Genomic DNA, 27,359 nt, shown 5'->3' on the forward strand with positions numbered 1-27,359 from the left:
CATCAATAAAAGGAGTCAGGGCTTCACGCAGTACAGAACAACGTTCCGGTACTCTGAAACTCCTGATGGGCACTGTGAGGAATGAGAAAACATTACAACAACAGAAGGCTAAGTTCAGAAAGTTCAAGAGAAGAAAGAAGACTGAGAAAAGGGAGGGGAGTAAAGATGGAAGCGAAAGAGGAAAGCACAGAAAAAAGATGCAGCCATCAGGTCACCAGTATAACTGCAGGCTGTGAGGGATAGCATGGAAGGAAAGCATAGCAATTTGTGTTCTCAATGAGAATCACCTAGCCGTCAGATGGTGCCAAATTCCCGACACTCCAAGAATGAGCGCAGGGGGGCCCATATGTCTCTCTGCCGGGATCCCTCAGGCTTCAGCTCCCAGTATAACATTAGTTGTTCTTGACAGAACGAAGCATCTTGCAGCCACTCACGACAACGGGGAGCACGGCTATGCCCCCAGCACATCGCGACCCTGCGCTTAGCCAGCAGCAGCAAGCAGTCCCACTAGTCTCCTGTGAGCGGAGAAGATCTCCTCCACGTAACCCAAAAGGGCAAGTTTGGGGGTATGTAGCAGTTCAAGATGAATCATCGCCTCAATCATCCGCAGCACCTCTGTCCAGTGTTCGCGCAGAGCAACACAACTCAATGCAAGGTGCAGAAAGTCTGCATCCTGGGCCTTACATCTAGCACAGCACGCATCAGCACGCAGACCCATACTTCGCAATCTACAGGGTGTATAATATAAACGATGTAGGAACTTAAAATGAATAAGGCGCAGTCTGTAGTTAGGGGACAACTCTCTCATATGTGCGCAGCATTTTCGCCACACTTCATCAGGAATGGTCTTGCCGATGTCCACCTCCCAGTGCACCTTAGCTTTGATCTCCGTCTCAGGCGTCTCGCTCTGCATACAAGCATAAAGCTTGGTAATAAGCCTGCGCGATGATTGCGTTTGATACACGAGTTCCAGCGCTCGGCACACAGGCGGCATCACAGGGAAACAAAGGAAGCGCACACAGAGCATTGCGCCAATGCTAAGTACATGTAGTCGGTGCAACGCAGTATCTCGCCCATCTCTAAGCGCCGCCTCCGAGGACATAAACAACCCATCAGAAAACCAAGAGCCTAAGGTGGTTAAGCTAGACTCCCGAAGAAACTCACACACTCGGGCATCCCCAACAACTGCGTGTCCGCAACATCCAATACCAGTATCGCAGGTGCAAAATGCTCACGCACATTGGCACGCTACAACAGCGCAGTCCAAGCCCTTGCCGTACAAGTCACAGTGTCAACCCCACGCGGTCTAGATCTAAACGGGCTCCCGAGCACCCGTGGTAATCTATCAGGCCACACAGCGTCACTTTCAGGTGCCAAATGTGGCAGGTATCTTGTGGGGTGCAGCCAGAAAAGCGCAAAATGTACCTGCGCACATTGATAATAGAGCTCTAAATCCGGAGCAGCTAAATCTCCTATCTCAAATGGAAGTGTCAGTTTTTCCCACGAAATTCTGGGCTGTCCACAGCCCATGCCAGTTTTAGCAGGGCGGACCTCAGTCGCTGCAGAAAACTCACGGTAAGGACAAGAGGTAGATTGACAAACAGATACAAAAGTTTCGGCAGAATGACCATCTTCGCTATCGCAATGCGCCCCGTCAGGGAAAGCGGCAGCAAGCGCACATCTCTACCTTGTCCTCCAGTCACATAATAGCTTTGCCGTAATTTGCTGACCAAAGCGTCGCTGCGTCCCTGCTCAGCCAGACACCTAAATGACGCACCAGGCCATCAGCCCAGCCAATAGGATATTCAGAGGGGAAATGCTCTGTAGCCTCAGAGAGAGGCAGCACCACCAACTTGGACCAGTTGATGGTAATCCCAGAAAACCGTCCAAAGCACACTATTTCATCTAGCAGGGCATCGAGGTGACGCTATGGATCAGGGACATATAAAGTAATATCATCCGCATACATGGAAATTAATATTAGACGCTGTAGAAATGCCAGTCCTCTATGGTTGTGGTGTTGTCTCAAGCGAGCCGCCAGCGGCTCCATCGCTATTGCAAAAAGCAACGGAGAAAGTGGGCGGCCCTGACAAGTGCCCCTAGCAATCAAAAAGGGGTCAGAGATAGTCCTGTTTACGCACAACCGAGCAGAAGGTCGCGAATACAACAAGCGGATCAGTTGAATAAACCTGACACTCAGTCCCACTCAAACCAGCAGAGCAAACATGTACGACCACGCCACGGCGTCAAAGGCCTTGGTGGCATCTAGAAACACCGCAGCTGCACGGTCATCAGGGTCGATAGTACTAGATACCGCAAAGTATGTACGAAGATTGATCCAGCAGCACCAGACTCGGAAGCAAAGGCTGTGAACGAGCAGCTATCATCTTCGCAAGGATCTTTTTATCTATATTGATTAAGGAAAGTGGCCGGTATGAATCGCAACTCCTCAGGTCCTTCCCGGCTTTAAAATAGTCACAATAAGAGCCTCTCGCAATGAGGCAGGGAGAACACCGGCCTCAAGTGCTCCCGCATAAACCTCCAGGTGGTGCTGCGCAAGAATATCAGCATATTCCCTATAAAAGGACAGAGTTAGGCCATCTAGCCCAAGTGCTTTGTCACCCGACAGACTACGAATAGCCTGGATCACATCGTCCACCGAAAAAGGGTAATCTAGATATGACCAATGAGAATCCTCAAACCACAACAGGCTGTAAAGTAATCATTGGCCGTCGCAGAGTCCAACCCAGGAGGTTCAGCATACAAGTCCGCATAAAAGTCAGTGAGGACGCTTCTGATCTCCGGTGTAACGCTCACTGGTCGAATCCAACAGCTCTACAATATAATTACTTGCCCACGGCTTACAGAGCATATTTGCTAGTGTACGGCCAGACCTCTCCCCCTTGCCATATCTCCTTGACGTGGCGTGCCTCGCCAGGAAGAAGAACTCACGCAGGACCGCCTCCTCATACTGTGTCCTTGTGCTTCTCAGGGCAGCCAAAAGGTCCCCGGGCCAGTCCGCGACTAAGCGTCTCTCCATATCAACAAGTTTGGCCTCCATATCTGCCAGATCCCACCTCAACATCTTCAACACTCCATGCTGTTTAGAGAGGCAGATACCACGAATCACCAGCTTAAAAGCCTCCCACACAGTTCCAGCCAAGGTCACTGACCCCTGATTGCCCTCCATAAATATACCAAAGCACCCTCTGCCATCACAAGCGATAGGACCTTGGCAGCTGCCACATGCTGCCACCGAGCCAGACTGTCGCGATCCGCCACAGGATCCAATATCACATTGAAGTCCCCCCCCCCCCCACTGCAAGGGCCCATTACCCAGTGACCCAAGCAACCACCACACTTCCCCGAATAACTCAGGGTCATCAGTATTAGGGCCGTAAATCGATACTAGTCTACAAGGTCTATCCAGCAGTGTGCCACATAATGTAACGGCCATTAGGGTCCACACGTACCTTTTCGGTGCGCCATTGTAGCCCTTTCCGAATCCAAATCGCCACACCTCTAGCATATCGCGAATACATGACACTCTTGAATCCAGCAAGCTTTTATCCTGTTTTTGGTGGCCTACACCAGGTGATTCTCCTGCAGCATGCAAATGTCAATCAAATGGCACTGCATATAGGCAGACAGCAGTCTCATCTGCGCCCATAAATCAGTCCGCGCACATTCCAAGTAAGGCAGCGAACAGGCGTCGCACTTTTCCGTGCCATTTCAATATCCAATCGGAGCTCACATCCTCCCATACCATCACAGTTAAGGCTTCGGCAGCATGCATAGAGAGGAGCAGAAGGAGAGGTAGAAGGATAGAGGAAGCGAGCCAGAAGCAGAACATTCGCAACCACCACCCACGCTGACCCCCCCCCCCCAAATGGGTCAGAGCTACAATCCCTCCCATCCCCAAATATACATCCCAAAAAGTAATAATAAACAATATGAAAGGACTCATCCAGTGGGCGTGAGCCAGGCCATCCAAACCACCATCCCGAGCGGGATGGAGGGGCGAGGGGACTCACAATACAGGGTGTATAGTAGAGCAGCCAACATGAACAAGTGTAACAATAACAGATTTGCCAGCTATAAGGACTCAAGCAATGCCTCCAGGGCCCCAAACTATAGAATAGATTTAGTCATTATCACTTAGGGCATCTCTCTCTCCGCCAGTATCTCTCGGGCTCCCCAACGGTGCCTTTTTAGGGACAGATTTAGCAAACTTAGAAGCCAATTTCAGATCAGTAAAGAAATGCAACTTGCCCTTATGCTGCACTCGCAGTTTAGCTGGATAAATGAGGGAGTATTTAGCATCGGTCTGACTCAGACTTGCGGGCAGCTTGCACCCCAGGAGTATAGTCAGGACAGATGCTCAGTTCAGTGTTATTATAGATCACAGGTCTCCGCTCTTTGGCCAGTCTAAGTATAGTGTCCCTATCTCGATAGTTCAGCAAGTGTACAATAATCGGGCGCACCGGCGTGCCCAGCGGTGGACGAGATCCTAGAGATCTGTGGGCCCTCTCCACCACCGACATCCGGGAGAGCTCACCAGGGAATAGCTCAGCCAGCATTGTTTCAACATAGTCCTCCATATGCCCCATAGCTGTCGACTCAGGGAGGCTGAGAATGCAAATCTTTTTACGGCGCGACAGGGCCTCCAAGTCCTCGTTCTTACTGCAGATCACCTCAAGCACTCGTTCCATGCGCAGCAATTGTTCTCCATCTCCGCAGCGACCATCCTCCAAATCCAAAGTGCGAGATTCCAGCTGCTCAAAACGGGCATCATGTCCATCCACCTGTTCCTTAAAACGATCCATTTGCTCGGTCAAATGGTCAAGCTTAGCATCATTGCCAGCTAGGCTATGTTTGAGGTCTAAGAACATAGCCTTCACAGAGGAAGCTGAATACCCCTCCTCTGGCAGCAGATCCTCCACTGGGTGGCCAGCCACGCCACCCTTATTTTTACCCCCCTCAAAAGTGAGCTTAGGCTGCTTATGGCCAGCCTTTCCCATCCTCAGCTCCGTCAGCCAAACCAGCGTCCAGCAGAATGCGCCGCACCACACCAGTAGTAGTCACAGGGAAGAGAGGCCCACCAAGGATCAAAACACCACGCAGGCACTCACTCCTGCACTTCATTTACATCCTATCCAGGCATGGAGAAGAGGCAGGGTGACGGGTCCCAAGGTTAACTCTGCGCCCGGCACCACACAGTCAAACGCAGCTGTATATAATCAAACTCAGCACCCCAAAGCGGCAACCCGCCTCCACCACAGAGCCGAGCGGCTCGAGACCCGCCGCCGAACGGGACCCGGCAACTATCCGCAGCCGGGTCCCAGTCAGATCCAAGGCATTGGGTCACAGCGCGCCAATCCGCCCCACCACTCGATGAGGGGAAAAAAAGAGGGGTGAGGGACGAACACCCTCCGCAACGCCCGGGCGGCAGCAAGTAGTCCAAATTTGCCCAGGCACAGGGGAGGCGGGCCGGAGGGACCGGCTCCCAACCCAATAGGAATCCCCAACCCACTCTGGTGCCCGCGGTCCGACACAACTGCCAAATGGGCACCGCGCAGGTAGGCCGACGAGGCCGCCACCAAGTTTCAGCTCCCGATATCGGGAGCAAAAGAAGAGCAATAATAAGGCCGTTGTCCGCAACTTGTGTCTGATCGTGGTGATCTCTGTAAAAAGTCCTGTTATGGACTTCACAATATAGAACACTGTTATACTGCTGGCACACAAATCAAATATTGTAGGAATAAAGTATGTAATGATCACCGTACAGCCATATGTAAACCTTACCAAACAGAAATACCCTTTTCCATCCTCGTTTTATTTATAATTTTTCTTTCTTTTATTATTATACATTTTTTATTTAAGATTTAAAAAAAATTTTTAAACAATACAATAAATACTTATACAACAATAAAAACCTTTTCTTTCATATAGTATCTACAGTGTTGACGCAATGTTTCGGTGGTCTTTTAGATGGTTCTCCCCACTTTCTTCAGGACAAATTTTAAAGATAGTGTATTTAAAAAACTGTTTGTTTTTTTAAATGGAATGGAATCACTGAAAAAATACAAAAACAATATTTACAATCTCATTAAAAAAAATACCCAAGCATTAACAATGGCTGTACTTTTATTCACCATACATCACTAAAGACCTTGTCTACAATTTTCTTCCCTATGAATTGGTGACTTCATAATCACAATTTCAAAATTCTGTCAAAAAATTCTATTAAAAAATCTTTCAGATTTTTTTTTTTAAACATCATACTTTGCTTCAGCCACTGATGTGTGCCAGAATACTATTATATTCACCTTGCTTTCTCAAAACCCATTCTAAATAGATCAATATACCCATTTGAATTCATTTCAGTTGCACATTCATTTACTTCCCCATAGAGTTTATTTTTTAAGAAAAAACTGTTTTAGTTGTTATTTAATAAACAATATTTCTTCTTATTGGTCAGAGGCCCTCATTTTGCTACAACTTTGCAAACATAATCAGTATAGTCCACACGCTAGTTTCTTTAATTCCTTCAATATGTATTTCAACTTACTTATTGTTGTGATGCAGTGACCATGTATCAGTTGTTTCTTGTAATTTTCACTAATTCTTATTCTGCAAAAATGTTATTTAATTTTCCCCATTAGTATTATTTCCTATACCATAAGTCACCTTAAACCATTCAGAATGTTGAAAACTTACTGCCAATAATGAAAGTGGGCCTTTCTTATTTATTTGTATAGACATATCATCCCTGTCCCTTAATTGGTGCGAAGGGTACCTCTCTTATTTGTTGGTGATCTCCCACAAAGGAAGACTCAAGGTGGCTCGAACGAGCCCAACATGAACCCCAGGAATACGATGGATTGTGTGGGGGACAGTACTGGCTTTGCTTCGTTGATGATTAAGCCCAGCTATTCCAGGAGATCAATAGGTTTCTGTAAGTGCTCCAAGAGGGTCCTTGGGCATTGATCCATCAGGTTGATGTTGTCCAGATATACAATAAGGTTCATGCCCCTGGCCCTGATGTGTTTCACCACCGGTTTCATGAACCTGGAGAAACGCCAAGGAGCGGCAGAAACCGAAGGGAAGGGTCTTGAACTCTAAGGGATGAAGACGCCACTGGAACTGTAGAAAGCGATGATGTGGTGGGTAGATGGGGATGGTAAGATACGCATACTGATGTCCAGGCATGCCATCCAGTGGTTGGGTCGCAGAAGGTCCCTAAAGAGGTGGATACCCTTCATTTTGAAGTGACGGAAAACCAGCTACTCGTTGAATTCTGTTAGAATGGTGATAGGGCATTGCCCCTCTTCGCCACTAACAAGAGGCAGCTGAGGAAGCTAGAGGGGTGGAGAGCATCAGCGCAATAACCCCTTTGGAGAGCAGGTCTACCAATTTGGCCCCTTATTCAGAGAAAGAAAGTGGGAAGGGTGGAACCTGTTGTGAGGATGAGTCTTAAAAGTTGATTCGGAATCCCTGAATCATTTCAATTACCCAGGAGTCCAAAGTGACTGCTCCGCAGTGGTGTGCAAAGCTCACCAGCCTGGCCCCCCAGTCTTTCTTAGGAAAATGGGTGTACACTCACCTTGAGTGGAACCTTGGTTGCTGCAATGGCGGGGAAGCCTCTAGTGTGGCAGAAGCTGCCAAATCTGGCAGGGTCCGGCCAGTGTCCCCTTTTTGCACATAACCTCTGGCGGGGGCTGGGTCAGCCGGTCAAGAGCCTCCTGCCTCAACCTGCCCTGGGCAAAACCCAGGTTGTAAAAATTCTCTTGAAGGAGGCTTGGACCTTGTAGAGCGAAATAAAGGTGGCCACAAACTTGCCCAGTTCCCATATAAACCAGCTGCCGAAAAGTCCCCCTTGTGCGAACGGGCCAGCCTCTGAGGTGGCCACATCACGCAACTTCGAGTCTATTTTGGCGAGCAAGGGCCTGGGCCTCTGGATATAGATTAATCGTTTGTCATTACCTTAAAAGATAACGGCCCACTGGGCCCGCCCTGATAGCATTTCCAGGGAGATAAGGGAGCCAAACACCTTGACGTTTTCTGCCATGTCAAGGATTTTAGTAAGCAGCCCAGAGATATTGAGGGGCTTATCCTGACTGGACCACCAGAATTGGTCTATCCCTTTCCTTGGGTCCCTAATATATTTTGCCAGCAAGGTACCATATAGGCATCGATTTCAGGTGTTAGTGCCACTTTGCCATCCAGGGACGGACTGGGGCACTTCGCCTGTAGGCAGCTACGTATGTTTTTGTCAAGGGGTTTCGGAAGCCTCCCAGCCACGTAAGTTGTGACTTTTTCCACTGAGACCATTGTGCTGAGTGAGTGTGTATTCGATCTTCCGGGTCTAACATGTTAGAAACTTTGTCGTGGGTATTATTCTCCAGTGCAGGATCATCAACTGCCGTTTTTGGGGAAGTAGAAGGGCACCAGAGCTTATCCGGGTCATTTTTGGCATCTGAGTCAGTTGTGGACTTCTCCCCTTCAAGGAAGGCTGGAGAAGGAAGGAGAGCAATTGCGTCGGCAGGGTGTTTGCCTGAGGGGCCAGGCACTGGAACAGCCAGGGTTTCAGACCTTAAGAGTTATGTATGGTCAATAAATGCCCTTTTTAGCTGAGCAAAAGCGTCCAGATCGATATCCGGATCATGGTCCCGCTTGAGCTAGGTCTCCGCGGTTGCTGATCGGACTTCACCCATAGGTAAAGGGATCGAGGTCCAGAAGGGTCTTCCCTCGGAAGGATTGGTCTGAAACATCTCTCTGCCATCTGCATAAGTCTCTGCTTTAGGGGCTCCACCGATTGTGAGACTACTTTGTGAATGGAGGCATCAATAACATCACAGAAGTTATCATCAATGGGGAGGTAGGCACAGACTCCTCCTCCAGGTATGCATCTTCATTCTTCCCCATCAAGGTGGGCAAGTAAATTATTGAGGCTCTCCCAAAGCATTATAGCAGACCACAGAGCCATTTAGGAGGTCTAATGCCCTGGGACATCACTCGCCCACAAGATCTCAGTTGTCAAGTTTAATGGCAGATACACTGGAAAAAATACCAGCCTGGGTCGGTTTGGGGGTGTAAGGGGGGGGGGGCGGTGCGAAGGAACGTCTAAACGTTCACACAATCCCGATGCAGAAAAAAAAACTGTTAATAGTTAAAGAGTCACTGTAAGCACACCAGATGACAATGAAAAGTGGCACAAAGGCCAGAGGCACTTATCTCAATCTGCTGGAGCAGGGAAGAAAGAGGAGGCAGCGGAGTCGACAAGGTACAAGGAAGAGAGACCCTGGGTCCTGACTAGCTGGACTGATGCTTGTCTTTTTCAAAGCAGTTCATGAGGAATAAAGTTATGATATAGTTTAACATAGCTACTGTTAATAAAAGTGAAGAAAGTAGAGCATAATCCTCGCCTCTGGTCCTGACAGAGAGTTGGTCAGCATGGGATCATTCCCCTTCTGATTAAATCCTAATCACTCTCAGAGTACCTGAAGTATTTACTTTCACCATTGTAGTTTAGCTGCTATTTGAAGCATTACAATTCACTAGTATGTTGATGACATGGAAATCTAACTAAAAAGCAACAATGCTGCAAGATATTTGCACTTACAAGCCATGTTTAGAAACCCATGATTCTGCTTAATTGAATGTCTGGCAACATTCTCAGTTGGTCTTGAAAAGACAGAATGTATTCTTTGGCTGCGACTGGAATCGAAATTCAACAAGGATTGGCTAGCAGAACTACAAATAGTTGGTTTTGGCCAACCACTGTCCAGTGAAGTAAAATCACCTGTTTTTAAATTCACCCTCATCCTACCAGTGGCCTCACAGAATGAGCATTGATAAAGGCTTCAAGTGCTGCTTTACTCACACTAAAACTCTAAAATATTGCCCAAAACAAAATTCCTGGTTATTTCCCACATCAGTTAGAGTACTGCCAGTTTAGTGGGAGTTTGTAATTCAATTTCCAGCACTTAACAGGCATCTCCTCTTTTCCTCTACCTTGATCACTCCTAGTGTTTTAAGTACTTTTAAGAATACTGTTTTAAGGAATTTATTGTATTTTATGTGTTTTAGGAATTGAATTATTGGCATTTTTTTTTTGCACAGCACAAAGTCACTTTATTCTGCAATTGCTCCACTCCAGTTTCACTAACCGCATTAACTTGCTTGCTTTTGCTCCTAATTGGTCTTCCTGGTTTGCCACCGCTTGAGCAGGGGTAACCAGCACAACTAGCACATTAGATGGCTCAGAAAGACTACTGCAACCGCTATTTATCCCCTTCGCTGCCAGGCCTTTTCCCCCTCCTGTGCCGAGCCTTTTTTTGGCTATTTGGGGCAGTTCGCGGTTAGGCCCTCATAACTTTTTGTTCACATAAGCTACCCATGCCAAATTTGCGTCCTTTTTTTCCAACATCCTAGGGATTCTAGAGGTACCCAGACTTTGTGGGTTCCCCTGAAGGAGACCAAGAAATTAGCCAAAATACAGTGAACATTTTGTTTTTTTCAAAAAAATGGGAAAAGGGGGCTGCAGAAGGCAGCTCGTGTTTTTTTCCCTGAAAATGGCACCAACAAAGGGTTTGCGGTGGCAAGATCACCATCTTCCCAGCTTTCAGGAACAGGCAGACTTGAATTGGAAAACCCAATTTTTCAATACAATTTTGACATTTTACTGGGACATACCCCATTTTTACTATTGTTTGTGCTTTCAGCCTCCTTCCAGTTAGTGACCAAAATGGGTGAGAAACCAATGCTGGATCCCAGAAAGCTAAACATTTTTGAAAACTAGACAAAATTCTGAATTCAGCAAGGGGTCATTTGTGTAGATCCTACAAGCCATTTTTCTCCACGTTTTACTCTGTAACTTTTTCCTGTGATGTCAGATTTTTGAAAACAATATACTGTTACGTCAGCTGGACTCTTCTGGTTACGGGGATATGTAGGGCTTGTAGGTTCATCAAGAACTCTAGGTACCCAGAGCCAATAAATGAGCTGCACCTTGGAATGGGTTTTTATTCTATACTGGGTATACAGCAATTCATTTTCTGAAATATAAAAAGTGAAATAGGTATCAAGAAAACCTTTGTATTTCCAAAATGGCCACAAGATAAGGTGTTGAGAAGCAGTGGTTATTTGCACATCTCTGAATTCCGGGGTGCCCATACTAGCATGTGAATTACAGGGCATTTCTCAAATAGACGTCTTTTTTACACACTGCCTTACATTTGGAAGGAAAAAATGTAGAGAAAGACAAGGGGCAATAACACTTGTTTTGCTATTCTGTGTTCCCCCAAGTCTCCCGATAAAAATGGTACCTCACTTGTGTGGGTAGGCCTAGTGCCCACGAAAGGAAATGGCTCAAAACACAACGTGGACACATCACATTTTTTCACAGAAAACAGAGGTGTTTTTTGCAAAGTGTCTACCTGTGGATTTTAGCCTCTAGATCAGCCGGCACCTGGGGAAACCTAGCAATCCAGCACATTTTTGAAAACTAGACACCTAGGGGAATCCACGATGGGGTGACTTGTGGGGATCTGACCAGGTTCTGTTACCCAGAATCCTTGTCAAACCTCAAAATTTGACACAAAAAAACACTTTTTCCTCTCATTTCGGTGACAGAAAGTTCTGGAATCTGAGAGGAGCCACAAATTTCCTTCCACCCAGCGTTCCCCCAAGTCTCCCGATAAAAATGGTACCTCACTTGTGTGGGTAGGCCTAGCGCCCACAAAAGGAAATGGCCCAAAACACAACGTGGACACATCTTATATTTTTCACAGAAAACAGAGGTGTTTTTTGCAAAGTGTCTACCTGTGGATTTTGGCCTCTAGATCAGCCGGCACCTGGGGAAACCTAGCAAACCAGCGCATTTTTGAAAACTAGACACCTAGGGGAATCCACGATGGGGTGACTTGTGGGGATCTGACCAGGTTCTGTTACCCAGAATCCTTTGCAAACCTCAAAATTTGACACAAAAAAACACTTTTTCCTCTCATTTCGGTGACAGAAAGTTCTGGAATCTGAGAGGAGCCACAAATTTCCTTCCACCCAGCGTTCCCCCAAGTCTCCCGATAAAAATGGTACCTCACTTGTGTGGGTAGGCCTAGCACCCACGAAAGGAAATGGCCCAAAACACAACGTGTACACATCATATTTTTTCACAGAAAACAGAGGTGTTTTTTTACAAAGTGCCTACCTGTGGATTTTGGCCTGTAGCTCAGCCGGCACCTGGGAAAACCTAGCAAACCAGCGCATTTTTGAAAACTAGACACGTAGGGGAATCCACGATGGGGTGACTTGTGGGGATCTGACCAGGTTCTGTTACCCAGAATCCTTTGCAAACCTCAAAATTTGACCAAAAAACACTTTTTCCTCTCATTTCGGTGCCTACCTGTGGATTTTGGCCTCTAGATCAGCCGGCCCCGGGGAGGGGGGGGGGAGGGGGAGGGCAGAAGTGGCCTAAAATAAATTTAGCCCCCCCCCCCACCGGGGAGCGACCCTTGCCTACGGGGTCGCTCCCCCTGCGTGACATTGGCGCAAAAAAAAAAAAAAGATCCCCGGTGCCTAGTTGTTTCTGCCCTAAAATCCACCTATGCCTAAGGGGTCGCTCCCCACCTCAAAAATATAAAACAGAAGAAAAACAAAACAAAAAAATACTCCCTGGTGCCTAGAGGTTTCTGCCCCCCCTGGGGGCAGATTGGCCTAATTATAGGCCGATCTGCCCCCAGGGGGACCGAAAAGGCCTTTAAAAAAAATGCCCCCCCTGGGAGCGACCCTTCCCAAGGGGTCGCTCCCTCATGCCAGTTTCATTTAAAAAAAAAAAAAAAACATCCCTGGTGTCTAGTGGGCGTTTTGACAGCTGGATTGCTTGCAATCCGGCTGCCATAACGCTGAGGGAGACTTCAAAGGGAAGGAAATAACTTTCCTTCCCTTTGAAGTCTCTCGGCCTCCTCCACGTGATCGGAAGAGAAATGCTTTTGCATTTCTCGTCCTCAGCTTCCAGCGAGCGATGAGAGGAGGCCGTGTGACAAACAGCACGCGCTCGCACGCTGATGTCACAGGGGGGGTGGGGGGGTCGGGGTGGAATGGGAAGGTCTTCCCCTTCCATCCCTGCCTTGGGGGGGGGTGGGGGGGGAACCCCACAGAGGGAGCGCTAGCGCTCCCTCTGGGCTCTGTGCCCAGGACATAATGGTTACGTCCTGGGCACACGAGCACTGAGCCGCAGGACGTAACCATTACGTCTGCTGCACAGAAGTGGTGATAGCGCGCTCGTTAGTTGAGTCTTGATGCGGACGTGCAGCATGTAACAGGTTGTTCCTTTTTTCCTCTAACTTGATTGCTCCTACTGTGTTGTAATTAATTTTAAAAATACGGTTTTAAGAAATTTACTTTATTTTATGTATTTAATGAATTATTGGCAGTTTTTTTCACAGCACAAAGTCATTCTATTCTGCTATGGGCCACCCCAGGTTCCCTGACCATTAACGCCACTTGAGCAGAGGGAGCCAGCACAACTAGCATTACATTAGGTGGCCTAGAAAGACTACTACGAACCCCCTCATTTTATATTCCCGCCGGCTGTCTAGTCTTCTGAAGCTCTTGGGCTACAAAAGAGGCTTCCTGGTTCGGAGGCATAGCCTGTCTGCGCCCATCTGTGCCCGAACTCCGCCAGCCATTAGGAACCCTGCTCCTTTTTTTGAAAAAGGAAAGCAAATGCCTCTCATACAATATACCAGATCAAACCTAAAAGGTATTAGGGATGAGCTCATCCTTTCTCTCACCTCTAGTTTGTATTGCAAAATAATTGTGCCTTTGGAACAGGATGGCCTTCTCATATGCAGATCCTGAAACTTCTCGTGCTCTCTCCCAACCCCCAGTTGATCTACCAATTACATAGTGATAATTTGTGTCAGGCATAGCACTCAACAGTATCTTCCCTCCAGAGCTTAGCAGTAGAACCACCTCAGAGCCTCACAACAAACCAATTTCAGCTTTGTGGGCTTTATTGCAGTGCATGTTCCATTCCCAAACATGCTGTTCAGCCATGGGATCCCCTTATTACCGATAAACCTGATATCTGCTCTATTAGCCAAACCTGGCTTCACCCCGTAGCGCTTCGATGTATCCGTATTGCACTCTCCCAACACCCCCAATCTATACACTCATCATAATGGTGTGGGTGTTACCATTGCTTCTCGCAGTCCTGCCAAAATCACTTTATTGGGCTCACTGCTTGCCGACTGGGCTGAGCTCTTTGATTTCAAACTGGACATACATATGAATGTGGTCTGGAAGGGTTCTATAATTTACCCTCCTCCAGGTCAAAAACAAAATTTCAGTAATAAACTGATTGAATGTCTGGTACCCCCGTACTGGTATCTGACAACTTCATGCTCATTTGGGACTTTAATTACCATGCAAATCTGGACTCAGAACCAGAAATAGTATGTCTGCTTACAGAATTTGAATGATTGGGACTGTATCAAAAGGTTTCAGGGCACACTCTTATAGCAGGTCATACATTGGACATTATTGTTACCAATTCACCAAATCTACAGGTAGATTCTCCTATATCAATAGTCCAGGCAGACCACTTTTCCATAAACCTCCAGCTCCTTACTGGATAATCGTTAGGCCATAAGACAGCAGCACCTAAAATGATGAGACCATGGAGGAAGGTATAATGTCTAACTTTCACGTCATGTTATTCCACCCTTCCCTCCACATTACACTCAGATATCAATCTGATTCCAGAGCTCCTTCAATCGGGCCTTAGATACCATTGCTCCTGCCAACCTTAGTCGTTCAAAACCTAATAAAGCCCTCTCTTCTTGGTATTCAGAGTCTCTCAAAACAGAAAAAGAAGCCTGCAGAAAATGGAGAATCACATAATTCCCTCCCAACAAACTGGCCTATAAAGCAGCATTTGGTACCTACCACAAAAACATTAGGCAATCAGGAAAACCCACATAGTGGATAGAATTAACAGTGCAGGAAACTCAACTAAGGAATTATATATGATTCTAAATGAATTTGCTGAACACACTGCTTGCACCTCTCCCATCCCGGCATCCCAGTCTCTAAGCGACAACTTTACTGACCATATTGAGGAAAGATTTTTTAAAACCTAGCGCACTCTCTTAGTTGGCCACACACAGGTAGAACATTCCTCACTTGCCACCTCAGTTACTAACCATCAGACCTGGTTGGAAAAATGTGATCCCGTCACTTCCGAGCAAGGCTTTGCCTTGATGAATAAGATCAAATCAGGTGCACCAGAGCACCTCTCTTCCCCACATCATGGCAACCCTTGCCCTAGCATTTTTCCACAATATTACATGGCTGTATGAACAATCTCTGAGCACTGAAACTCTTCCTGCTAAATGGAACACAGACCAGGTCAGACCTACCCTAAAGTAACCTACGGCTGACCATGCATCTGGAGTCCTTCAAATCCCATACCGTGGCCCTTGACAAGGGGGTGCCGCAGGGATCATCTTTGAGTCCACCTCTCTTTAATATCTTGCTCAAGTGGATCCTGCAGGTTTGAAGTTATATCCTTCACGGATGACACACAATTATTTCATAGGACCATATCCTGAATCTACCAAGATCAGATTTTAGTGACTGCATGGAAAAAATTGCTCTCTGGATGTCGTCCAGCTGCTTACAACTAAACAGTCGTAAGATGGAGACCCGGTTTTCGATAAGGCCCATACCACATGGTCAGAGGATAGGTGGCCCCAGAAATGAGGATGGCTCCCATCCCCAAAAAGGTAGTAAAAAGCTTGGGTTTCCTGATAAATGACAACCTTTTTTTAAAAGAGCAGCAACTCCACCTGGTACCTGTTTTGGGATCATGCGCCTACTTCAAAAGACTTTTCCATGGCTGCCCCTCCAGATCAGCACATCCCTTACTCAAGCACTCATTGTAAGCCAACTAGACTACAGCAATGCCCTCATGGTAGCAGCAAATTAAGCTCTCCTAGCTAAACTTCAGGTGGTGCAGGCGACTGCTGCTCTCCTTGAATGCAAACTTCCACTCTGCAGCCCCCTCCAAGGCTACACTCAGATCTCTGCATTGGCTACAAATAAAAAAGTGTGCCCTCTTCAAACTCCTCTGCCTAGTGCACAAGTTTTTATCAGGTAACAGCCCCTCCAGCTACAAAACGAGCTCCAGTACTATCTATCCGTGCGCAGCCTAAGATTCATTGGGCAATGCCTGCTACTCCCTCGCCGCATACGTATGGCCAGATATGGGAGAAGATCATTCTCATACCTAGCGACCCACCATTTGTAGAGACTACAGGTACATATACGGTTCTGCCCTGACTTAACACTATTCAAAAATCTTCTCAAAACCTGTCTCTTCTGATTCCTCCACATCCCTCATTCCTGTTAATGCACTATAGATCGATAAACCCTCTTCTTTGTGTTTTGTTTTGTGCTATATAAATTTAAATAACGTAACAGTTTGACTCCATATTTTGAAATACTATACTTAGCTGAAAAACTACTATAAGAAATGAGGAAATGGGAGAACTCGATTTCTGAGGGAACTCGATTAGGCTAGACTAGAAGGTAGAATCAATTTCAAATTGGTATGCATAATACTCCCATCAGTCGGCACCCTCAATCAGAATATTTAATTTCTTCTCTAAAAATCAATAGAAATTAAATTAAATGAAGGAACAAAGACTTGCTTAACTGGAATAAAAAAAATCAAAAACACATGCTGCTACTCAGCCCTTTTCTGGAACAGCTCAATGGACACCATTCCATTGGAGATGAGATGTCAAGAAGACCTTGTTCCATCTTTAAAAAAATTAACCTTAGCTCTCTAAACTTTACTTGGAGTCTTAACCTTCAAGTTACTAGGATCACATTGTTTTTCCTCCCTCCTATGTCCGCTATCTATTTTTCACTTCCCCTTGCCTTATTTTTCACCTTACGTCGTCCTTAACCACAAGGCATGGTTTTTCATTGGGCAGCCAGTATTCTAATCTCATCATCTAATATAGTATTAACATTACATGTCTCTTGGGTCCATTAATAAATGACAGCTGTTTTCACATTTGCTTTAATGTTTGCTAATCGTTTGCAACAGGACATTTTTCCACAACATGTGTGAGTATGTGAAGCACACGGGCACCTAGCTTTTTAGAGAAATATGTTAAATAAGTCCATATCCTCCTAACAGATAACTTAGTATGCTATTTGTACTGGCTCTATGATTTAGGAGTAACGTGGTTTGGAAAGATTTCCTCATACAGTTTTGTTCAGAGGCTTGGTGTAGGTCAGTGAAGGGACTATCTCTTTGGTATAGGGCAATGAAGGACAGCTCTGTTGCTTTGTAGGACGTTTTTGGAACAAGGTGCTACTAAGACTTGAAGATGTGCCTCAGCTGCACACTCGTGAAAGTCTAGAAAGTTTGCAAGTCTGAAAATCTTTCTCTGTCAGTCGATAGTTGTGCTAACTTTTCTATCCATTCACAAAAATGCCATAGAGGATGCTGAACACTGTTTATAATGTAGAGTGAAACAATAACCATAAATAACAATATTGTGCCGTGAAGAGTTACAGATAGGTATTTATTGCCTTCAAGACTGATTATGCATCTGACAATATATGAACTGTGTCATTAATGATGCAGTGGTTCAGATGAAATAGGACTGAATTTAAAGAGGAAGAGTTTGAAGCCGTGTTATATGCATTTTGCTACTCTAAGTAAATTCTACAAGTTTTCATTTGGAACATTGTTTCAGCATAAACTCAAAAACAGTGCGTTGGACTGTAGAGTTAAGTGTATTAACATTTTCTGAACATTTGCATATACTGTTTAAAGATGCTTCACCAAATTTATGAATTCCTATATGTATGTATGCATACACATAAAAAAGTGTATGTGTACACACATGTATGTGTGTATGCTTTGGCAAATTTAGTTCTGTTACCAAACCAGTTGATTTTTGCTCTAATATTATACTCCCCTTTTTAGTTGTCTCCCCGACTGGTTCCAGGCCTCCAAGTCGTAATCGGAATAATGAGATGCCAGGGGATGAAGAACTCGGTTTTGATGCTGCTGTTGCTGCTTTAGGTAAAAATGGTTGTTGATAGTTGTTTTCCTTCTTTTCTCATCCCCAAACTGCCAATATCTCAAATGTTAAATTTTTGTTGTATTTTATTTCTAGTTGGTAAAGTATTAATCTTTCTGTCACTACCTTAATACTTTACGCTAAGTTCATTAGTGGAGTTTTTACCATGACTTTCTCTTTGCAATAATTTAATTGTTTGAAAACTGGTTCAAGATCTTTTAGCTCTGGTGAACAAGAATTGTAATCAAGATTTGTCTTTGTTACCCAAACAAGTTCATGTGTAAGAATTCCAAATTACTTGACCTGTTTGTGTGAATGTAGAGCAGGAATATAAATGCTGTATTTGCTGCACAAACTTCCCAATTCACAAATTTAAGGAAAAGCAAAACCTTACAAATGCATCATAACATTTTCCCAAAGTTACTTATAATGATGCTATTAGGGAATGTGGTGTTCTCCCATGTGCCATTTCAACTCTTGGCTGATGAGCAGCTGAAACCATTTATTTATTTATTCATTTATTTATTTATGTTTGTTTGCTTGTTTGTTTTGTTTATGGCATTGTCTTACACATAAGCATTTGAGTGCTTTACAAAAGAGCAATAAAATGGCAAAAGTTATGCTTGAGGGTGGTTGATAAATTAAAGAGTTTAAATTGCAAGGAACGCTAGCAGTAGACTGGAATTTTGAAATTATGATGCCTCTGCTATTTGGACAAGCACATGATATGGACCTCAGTGGGTCAACATGACTGAATAGAAGGACTGTTAGCAGAGCTATGCTTTCAGAAACGGTCTGAAGGAGAGCAGGCCCTGCACCAGCATGGATTTGTATTAGTGTAGGATTCAGCATTTTAGCAGCTTTAAACGAAGAAGAATGGGTGGATGTTTTGGATTTCTTAGGTAGAAAGTCTGGGTTTCTGATTGTTTCTGATTGGTTCTACTGTTGATATAAAGGACATCACATAAAGAGAAGAAATGGTTTGCTTTTTTGAAATTTGATGGTGGGGTGGGTAATGCATTCAATTTTGAAGGTGCGCCTTGAATGACTGTCAGTAGTGTTTCAAGGTGTCGAGTTTGTTGTCACTTTCTGGCTACCATGTGGGCGGAGAAATAAAGAATAGCCTTTAGAGGGTTTGCGGAGATTAGGAAGAAGCAAGAGCCATAGATGCCTGCCACAAGGGAATTTACATATGATTTTCTCATGGATCGCTGAGAAGTCGTCTCAGAAATGAACATTTGATCTTCCCTACCAGTCATAGTTGGTAAATACCAGATTTGCAAATTTTGTTGCTGTGGGGATTAAGTTTTTTTTAATGAAGTCTTTGGTGAAAACCAGGGACTTGGCTAATAGAGGGGGGAAGGGGCTCCTGTGAGATGGATGAGAAGTAAAACTTTAAATTAAGTGAGGCAGGAAGGATGAAAGAAAGTAATCAGTCTTTAAAGAGTTAAATGCCAGATGGTTAGATGACTTTCAGTCAACATTAAACACACTAAGAACAAACAAGTGCATACAGCACCTCTTCCGCATTTCCAAACATATTGTAGCGTGGCCACATGCAACAACACAGTAAGCCATGTTGCAATAACATAAAACAAATCATTAGTAAATATACACAACATATTAGATCAAATAGAAAAAACGTAGTTAAGAAAGTATTTGACCACTAGAACGTGCTGCTGTGCCTAAGAAAGCACTCACATAAAAACAAGTCTCGTCATCAGATAACTGTTGAAAGGGGCGTGGTCGGACGCCAATGGTGGAGGAAGTCTTCTCGTGAGGCTCCCATCTCTCATCCTCCGTCTCGGCATATCCTGCAGGTCGGAGGACCCCAAACCCAGCCAAATGAGTGGCGGAAGGTGCGGGGAAGCTGCGGATGCGTCAGAGGGCGTCTAGCCAGCCTGAAGCACGGGCCAGAGGCTGGGAGACGGAACGGCACGGAGCCGTGAGAAAACCAAGATGGCAGCTGCCATCGGGAGGACGGGGCCAGCAGCCCTCGAGAGCGGCGGCAGGCGATCCTCGCCCCCTGAGCTGTGGTGAGGGGTCCGGAAGAAACCCTGAGCAGAGCTGCAGCCCTAACAGGTTCGGCGGGGGCGGCCCGAAGTGCCCGGGTCCCAGGAGGAGCCGGACTTTACACAAGGAGTGCAGGATGGAGATCGTGGTCTGTCCTGGGCCCTGGTGGGCCCGAGGCGGCCCCATTTGACGCGGAGGCCCCGATGAGCGAAACACGCAAGCAGAGGATGGCGGGCGCCCTCGCAGCGGTAAGACCCCCTGACGATAGGAGGGGACCTGGACAGACCCAACAGAGAGCCCCAGTGAGGCCCCACAAAACCGTGAGTACCACATCTGCACCCCAGGGCAGTGTGGAGCCCAGGGGAGTGGATCGGGGGCCTCCTCCTCAGATTTAACATTAACTAGTGCGATCTGGGGGGGGGGGGGCAGGGGAGACGGATCCTCCGGAGACCCTGCCCAACTTAACACATGAGAGGAACCAGGCGAGAAGAGGTGAAGGCACCTGGGAGGAAAATAAATGGATGTTGCAGAAGATGGGCAAAACTGGCCGCAAAAAGCGGAACATAAAACTGGATCTACCACAGGAGAGATGCCCGACCAGGGAGGCATCCAAAATACCTCCCCTGGGGAGAAACGAGGAGACCCCACCCTCCAAGATGTACTGCAGGCTATTACAGCCTCCTGGATGTCACTAGAAGGAAAAATTGACGCGCTGGCCACGGACCTCACAGTACTTAGAGACGACCACCGCCGCTTGGCGGAAAACGTAGCCACTGTGGACAGACAGATGGAAGAACTTCGGCCAGAAATTAAAGACACAGCCAAGATGGCGCAACAAATGGAGAAGCGGATTCGTGAGTTGGAACTGCGAGCTGAAGACGCGGAAAACAGATCACTGCGAAATAATATCCATGTGATTGGCCTGCCCGAACGCACGGAAAAAAACAGCCTTGTGGAATTCCTTGAAAGCTGGCTGAAAGAGGAAGTTTCCTTCTTTGACTCCCTTCTTTGCGATTGAGAGAGCACATAGGGTCCCTGCTCACCCCCCTCCACCGGGCCCCCCCCCCCCCCCCCCCCCCCCAAGGCCAATAATAGCTAGACTACTCCACTACAGGAAGAGAGACCACCTGCTCAGTCAGAGTAGGAATAAGGGAGACAGCACGCTGGACAATCATGTGATTCGTATCTTCCCCGATTTCTCCAGAGAGGTACAGAAACAAAAGAGCCTCTTTCAGAGAAGCTAAACAGAAACTGCGCCAATTGGGGATCCAATATGGTACGATGTTCCCAGCAAAATTGAGAGTGGTGGCTAAGGACGGCATACAGTTTTTCAACACAGCAGAAGAAGTTTGGCAGTGGATCGATACACAAGCGCCAGTGGAAAATATACGTATGGCAGGGAGCCCTCATACAGAATGACAAAAGAAAAACAGGCATAGTAAGCTCCGCAGAGTGGGTAGCCCCTGCCCCATTGAGATGCAGAAGGAAAGACAAACGGCGATGGAAGCGGCTGCTTCATTAAACGGTTCCGACCTTGGATCCTATGGACGGATACGGGAAGAACTGGAACAATCAGAGTCAGAACAAGAATCAGAACTATCACACGCATCAGACAAGATAGGCCCAGACGTGACACCGGGCACTTCAAACTGTATCATTTGAGGGACTCATTGCTGGTCTTACTTAAAGGTAAAAGGGGGGACAAAACAAAAAAAAAGATCGGATATGGAAACCCATCGCGACTGGCACAATCGCAACAGACAACTCGGAAACACTGGCTAGCCCTGCGACGGAGAGCTACATAATTTACATGAATACTGGGTCCACACAGCTCCTGAGAATCTTTTGTTCCGAGATTGGGGGATGGCATGGTGATACACTCCTTGTACGAACTAGCATGCCCCCTCACTTCAGTAGACTGGTTGAACCATTTTTTTAAAAGTTTGGATGAGAGACGTTCAAACTTTCGTCCTGGGATGGGGAGTTGGAATGTTATTTGTTGGGATCAGTTTATGGGGGTAGGTGAGCTGCAAAGGGAATATACAAGGGAATCTGAGCTGGATTGCGAGATTACAAAGTCATGCGAAATGATTGATGGCACAATTTGGGTCGTAACCAGTCGGGAGAGAGAAACTCCGGTATGGCAGTGGACAATATCTGGAAGTTACATAGTTGAGCGAGGTACTAGGCAGGGATGCCCCCTGTTGCCTTTACTATTCGCCTTGGCAATGGAACCACTGGCAGCCGCGGCAAGAGCTGGAGAGAGTGGCCCTGGAATATTGGCAGGAGGCGAGAGGCATCGGATAGCTCTCTATGCTGATGATCTGTTGATATTCTTGCAGGATGTCCACAGAGACTTGCCCCGGGCACAACAGATGCTCTCTCCGTGTGACGGGACACTCTGGCCTGAGAGTGAACTGGGATAAAACCGGATTGTTCCCTTTGAGGGCCTCCGTGACGCCACTGCTGGGACTAGGTCTGGTCAGATGGGTTCCGAGCTGTCTCCCATATCTGGGAGTCAAAATCTATCATGAACCACAGGATATCCTAGAAGGCAACATAGGGAGTTCTATGCGTTCCCTAGTGTCCAATATGACCTTTTGGCAAATCTTACCACTATCTGTAGCAGGGAGAATAGCAATTCTTAAAATGATTGTGCTTCCACGACTATTGTACCACTTTACAATACTCCCAATATGGATACCCAAGGCCATTTTTAAAGAGTTGGAAACTATGGTGGTGACATTCCTATGAGGCGATGGGCGGAGGAGAGTAGCTTTGACCAAACTTCAGATACACTCCACAGACGGAGGACTGGCGGTCCCCAACTTTGAGGCTTACTACCTGGCAGCACAACTCCAGTGGTTGGCACAATGGATAACAAGCAGAGCAGAACCAGGGGCGGGAGTCAAAGCATTCACCCCACCAGTTTCTCGGTTATTCAAAGTATTACTGAGAACCGCAGAAGACGGGAAGCAAGACTCCCCAGAGCTAAAAATCTTGACTCAATGCTGGAAAGGTTTCTTGCGCAAAATCAAAATAAAGGCCCCTTATGCGCCAGAACTCCCTCTGTTATCGCTGCGGGCCTTGCCTCATCACGGTGCCTGGAATGAACTCCAGATTTGGGTAGAGGCCGGGATCACAACAGTGGGAACACTGTTTAAAGAAGGGTATCAATGTCAGAGCAGAATTTGGGCTACCAAAGGGACACTTCTTGTTGCATGGTTCGCTGGCAGCCAGTATCTGTAGGCACTGGCGAGGGGGGGTGGGGGAACTTCCTCAACAAGCGACGTGTGCATACCTGGCGTTATCTGCAGGCAAACATAGAGCAGTCTCAACCCTTTACAGTAGGATTCAAACTGACAGGACCTCTCCTTTGACCCCTCTTAAACTGACCTGCGAGGGAGACCTGGGCACCGATATTGCTGAGGAGGAATGGGAGCGCATCTTGGGGGGGTTTCCCTAAAATGACACGTAATGCCAGATTCAAGCTTATAAACTTTTATGTGCTCCGTTAGGCATATCTAACACCTGGACGGATCAGTAAGTATTTTGGAAAGGAAAGCGAGGGCTGCCCACGATGTGGCTTACTAGGGGCGGAATTTAAACATATGTTCTGGGACTGCCCCAGGTTGGGGGCATACTGGGCAGAGGTGAGCCAGGTTGTGGCACGTGCCATAGGAAAGGATATTCCTTGCACAATGGGTCACTGTCTGGTGGGTTGGTTCCCGTATACAGCCAAACACAAAGTCGCTAGCAAGTTCCAGGGCCTGGCCTTTACTCTGGCAAAAAGAGAAATGTCCTGGAAGAACCTGACGGGCCGAAAATATCTCCATGGCAAAGAGAGTTGATTAAATGGGCTAACTGCGAGGGAAACATTATTTACCGAGAAGCAAAGAGAGGAATGAGACCTCCTGAAGTGGCTGAGGGCTGGGAGATAGTGCTTGAGACTCTCAAGGCCGAGACTCAGGCTGGGCCACTTAATGATCAATAGGCAATAAAGACATAGTTATGTCCTGACTACTGGTGGTTCCCTTGGGAATCGGACACTGGGGGAGACAAGCAAGATAGGAGAGTAGCACTTTACCCTAAGTCTTGAGAACAAGGCCACACCGCACCATGGCACACCCAGCTCCCCTAAGAGAATTACAGTTCATCATAATGCTCACCTGGGGAGGGGTAGCAAGGGTGGGCAACGGGAGGGATATTAAGGGAATGAATGCGATTTCAGGATTCCTTAGAATAGGGCTCTTAATTTCAGATATTGGGTAGATAGGTGATAGATAGATTGTTACATGTAATTCTGTATGATGTTTTAACTACCTGCCAATTGCCTGATTGAAAATCACAATAAAAAGTCTAAAAAAAAAAAAAATCAGATAACTGTTGAAGGAGTTGATAAGCATGAGTACAATACTTCCACTTTCTCAATTTCATAAAGGGGACTAAAACACTTTGATAATTTTGTTTAGAAAAACTGCAGTAAAAGGTAAAATGCAACATTTATCGATTAGAGGCATCATCACAAGAGCCTCAAGGTTGTGCTGAAAGCCAAAGTGGGAAGCAAATCAGGTATTTGACTGTCTCAGTCCTGAAACAGAATACTAGCAAGTGATCCCAGCTCCCCCTAGTGTCCCATAGTTAGCTGGTGGGGGAATTTTCAGGGCATAAGTCTAAGTAAGCCGCAACAGTTGGCTTTTGAATTTCTGCATTTTTTGGGGCAATCTGCAACACTGAGGCAGCTCCAAGAGTTCCATGAGGCCATGCTGTGACTCTACGGATCCTTTCTGACTCGCTGGCATGGCTTATGCCACATGGAGCCGCAAGAATGAATCTGGGTTACCACTGACTGGTTTGTCCTTGTTGCCAGTTGGACTCTCCGAAATTTCCCCTGGGCCTCCTCCAGCGACCGCATAGACTCTGGCTCCTAAACCCACACTATTTCTCAGAATGTTGACACTGACTCCATCGACACAGAAAGAGGCGGTGCTCGTTGTGCTGTCCAAATCTGAGTCTGCACCACTACCACTTCAACTGAGACTACGCTTGGTTGCTGATGAATTTCAATCTGCAAAGCTTGACTTTCCACCTTCAAAAGGACGATCTCACACACTACGCCATGTTTTGCCCTGATTTGGACTGTGATTATGACATAGGTGATAAGGTTAGCCATACCATTAAGATAACTGGTATGATGAACTACAAGACACTGTGGCGGTCATTCTTACCGTGGCGGGCGGCGGTCGCCGCCCGCCATGCGGTCACCGCCAAATGGCCGCTCCGCGGTCAGGAGTCCGCGGATGCCATTCTGGCTTTCCCGCTGGGCCGGCGGGCGACCGCCAAAAGGCCGCCCGCCGGCCCAGCGGGAAAGCCCCTGCAACATAGAAGCCGGCTCCGAATGGAGCCGGCGGTGTTGCAGGGTTGCACCCGTCACGAAAATCTTCATGGGGCCCTGTTAGGGGGCCCCTGCACTGCCCATGCCAGTGGCATGGGCAGTGTAGGGGCCCCCAGGGGCCCCACAACACCCGTTCCCGCCATCCTGGTTCTGGCGGTGTAAACCGCCAGAAACAGGCTGGTGGGAAGGGGGTCGGAATCCCCATGGCGGCGCTGCAAGCAGCGCCGCCATGGAGGATTCCCTGGGCCAGGGGAAAACCGGCGGGAAACCGCCGGTTCCCCTTTTCTGACCGCGGCAGTAGAATGGCCCTGGAAGCACCGCCAGCCTGTTGGGGGTGCTTCCGTGGTCCCCGGCCCTGGCGGTCATGGACCGCCAGGGTCGGAATGACCCCCTGTGACCTCAACACTACTTCTCCTGATTCTAGCCCCCTCACATCCCCAGGTCCTGGCACTGAAAGCTTCTTTTGCGGTGGTAATGTGGAGGGTGGCCGAAGTTGTAGACCTCTAGCTCTCCCACTTTAGAGGTCAAACCCAGTGTCTTGGTTGAAAGTCTCCAGCTGGGGCAAACTACTACTAATCTCCTATTGCCTTTTAATGAGGCCCTTAATTATAACTTTTTAAGGACCTGGGCCAAATTGCATGACGCCACTGACCTATCCTTGTTGACCCTGTATTTTTGCTGCAGCACCTCTCTCTCAAAAGCTTAGCAGTAAGGGCATTGACTAGCTGGTCTAATCTGAGCATTTTCACAGCTGTTCCCCTGCTAGGGAATGCAAACCAGTAGAAAGAAACCTTTAGGAAGAGGGTGTTTTCTTCCACAAGTTTGTGTCTCAGGTCCATCACTGCAAGTTGTCTACTGGGGCGCTAGTCCCACCCTCTTTGGGGTTGGGTGGCTCAAGACCCCTGACCTGTCCTAAGTCAAGCTCAGTCATGATGCAGCTAAGTTCACAGTTTGTTGTGGGTTTGATACCACCAATTTCATCAGGTGAGATATAGGCATCAGAATAGCCATTTGCCACCTCATCTGGCTACAGTCAGAGTTTTTCAGTCCGTGTCCAGCCGCCCCTCATGGAAATGCCTATTGATGGGAATCGTCTGTTAGGAGACAAGGCAGATTCCACTCTGGAACAGTTCAAAGAGAGCAGGGCCGCTGCACACTCCCTGAGCTTGTCTGCCCTGCTTCACCAGCCGCACCACCGCTACTCTTCCTTTCACGGTTTCAGCAGCTACCCCATGCCACCAGCCAGTTCCGCCTCAGCAAGGTGCACAGCAGTTTCACAGCTGGGGCTACAGCACCCACTGACCCCATGGTTAAGGTCAGTGAGCCATTCATCCCAATGTCTGACCTCCCTCCCCCCCCTTCCCAGGCTTCACTTACCAAACCCTTATAGTGTGACCTTAGTGGACCACAGTCACCCGTTGGAGGCAGGATCCAAAGATTCTTCTCAGGTGAGCCCTGCATATAGTCCAGAAGGGGTGGTACTTGCCCTTTGATGCCATTCCACCACACTTTGCCAAAAGTAGTATTGACCAGACGGATGATTGAGAGGGTGCCTTTACCAGAAGTAGGTTTTGGTTGTTATTCCCGCTACTTTCTGGTGCCAAAGAAGAGCGGAGAGCCTTCATCCTATTTTAGACCTGCTCCTCTCAAAATCTTCCTCCAGAAGTACAAATTCAAAAGCTCACACTGGCCCAGATCTTGTCTGCTCCGACCCTAGAGACTGGTTTGTGGCTTTTGCTCTGCAGTACACCTATTCCACATACTTGTCCTGCAGACCCACTTGTGCTACCTGTGGTTTGTGGAGAGAAAAGAACATTTTCAGTTTGCTGTGCTCCCCTTTG

General features: G+C 47.0%; 1 protein-coding gene across 2 annotated transcripts in view; it reads left to right on the forward strand.

Annotated features, from left to right (window-relative positions):
* The window catches only part of ZSWIM8 (zinc finger SWIM-type containing 8), a 2,332,791-nt gene that overhangs the window by 833,679 nt on the left and 1,471,753 nt on the right, over positions 1-27,359 (forward strand). For both annotated transcript variants that reach the window (XM_069240531.1, XM_069240532.1), the window contains exon 14: positions 18,014-18,112. In XM_069240531.1, coding sequence (XP_069096632.1) covers positions 18,014-18,112 — 99 coding nt within the window. The remainder of the gene's footprint in view (positions 1-18,013; positions 18,113-27,359) is intronic.

Source organism: Pleurodeles waltl, chromosome 6, assembly GCF_031143425.1.
Source record: "Pleurodeles waltl isolate 20211129_DDA chromosome 6, aPleWal1.hap1.20221129, whole genome shotgun sequence".
Taxonomy (NCBI): domain Eukaryota; kingdom Metazoa; phylum Chordata; class Amphibia; order Caudata; family Salamandridae; genus Pleurodeles; species Pleurodeles waltl.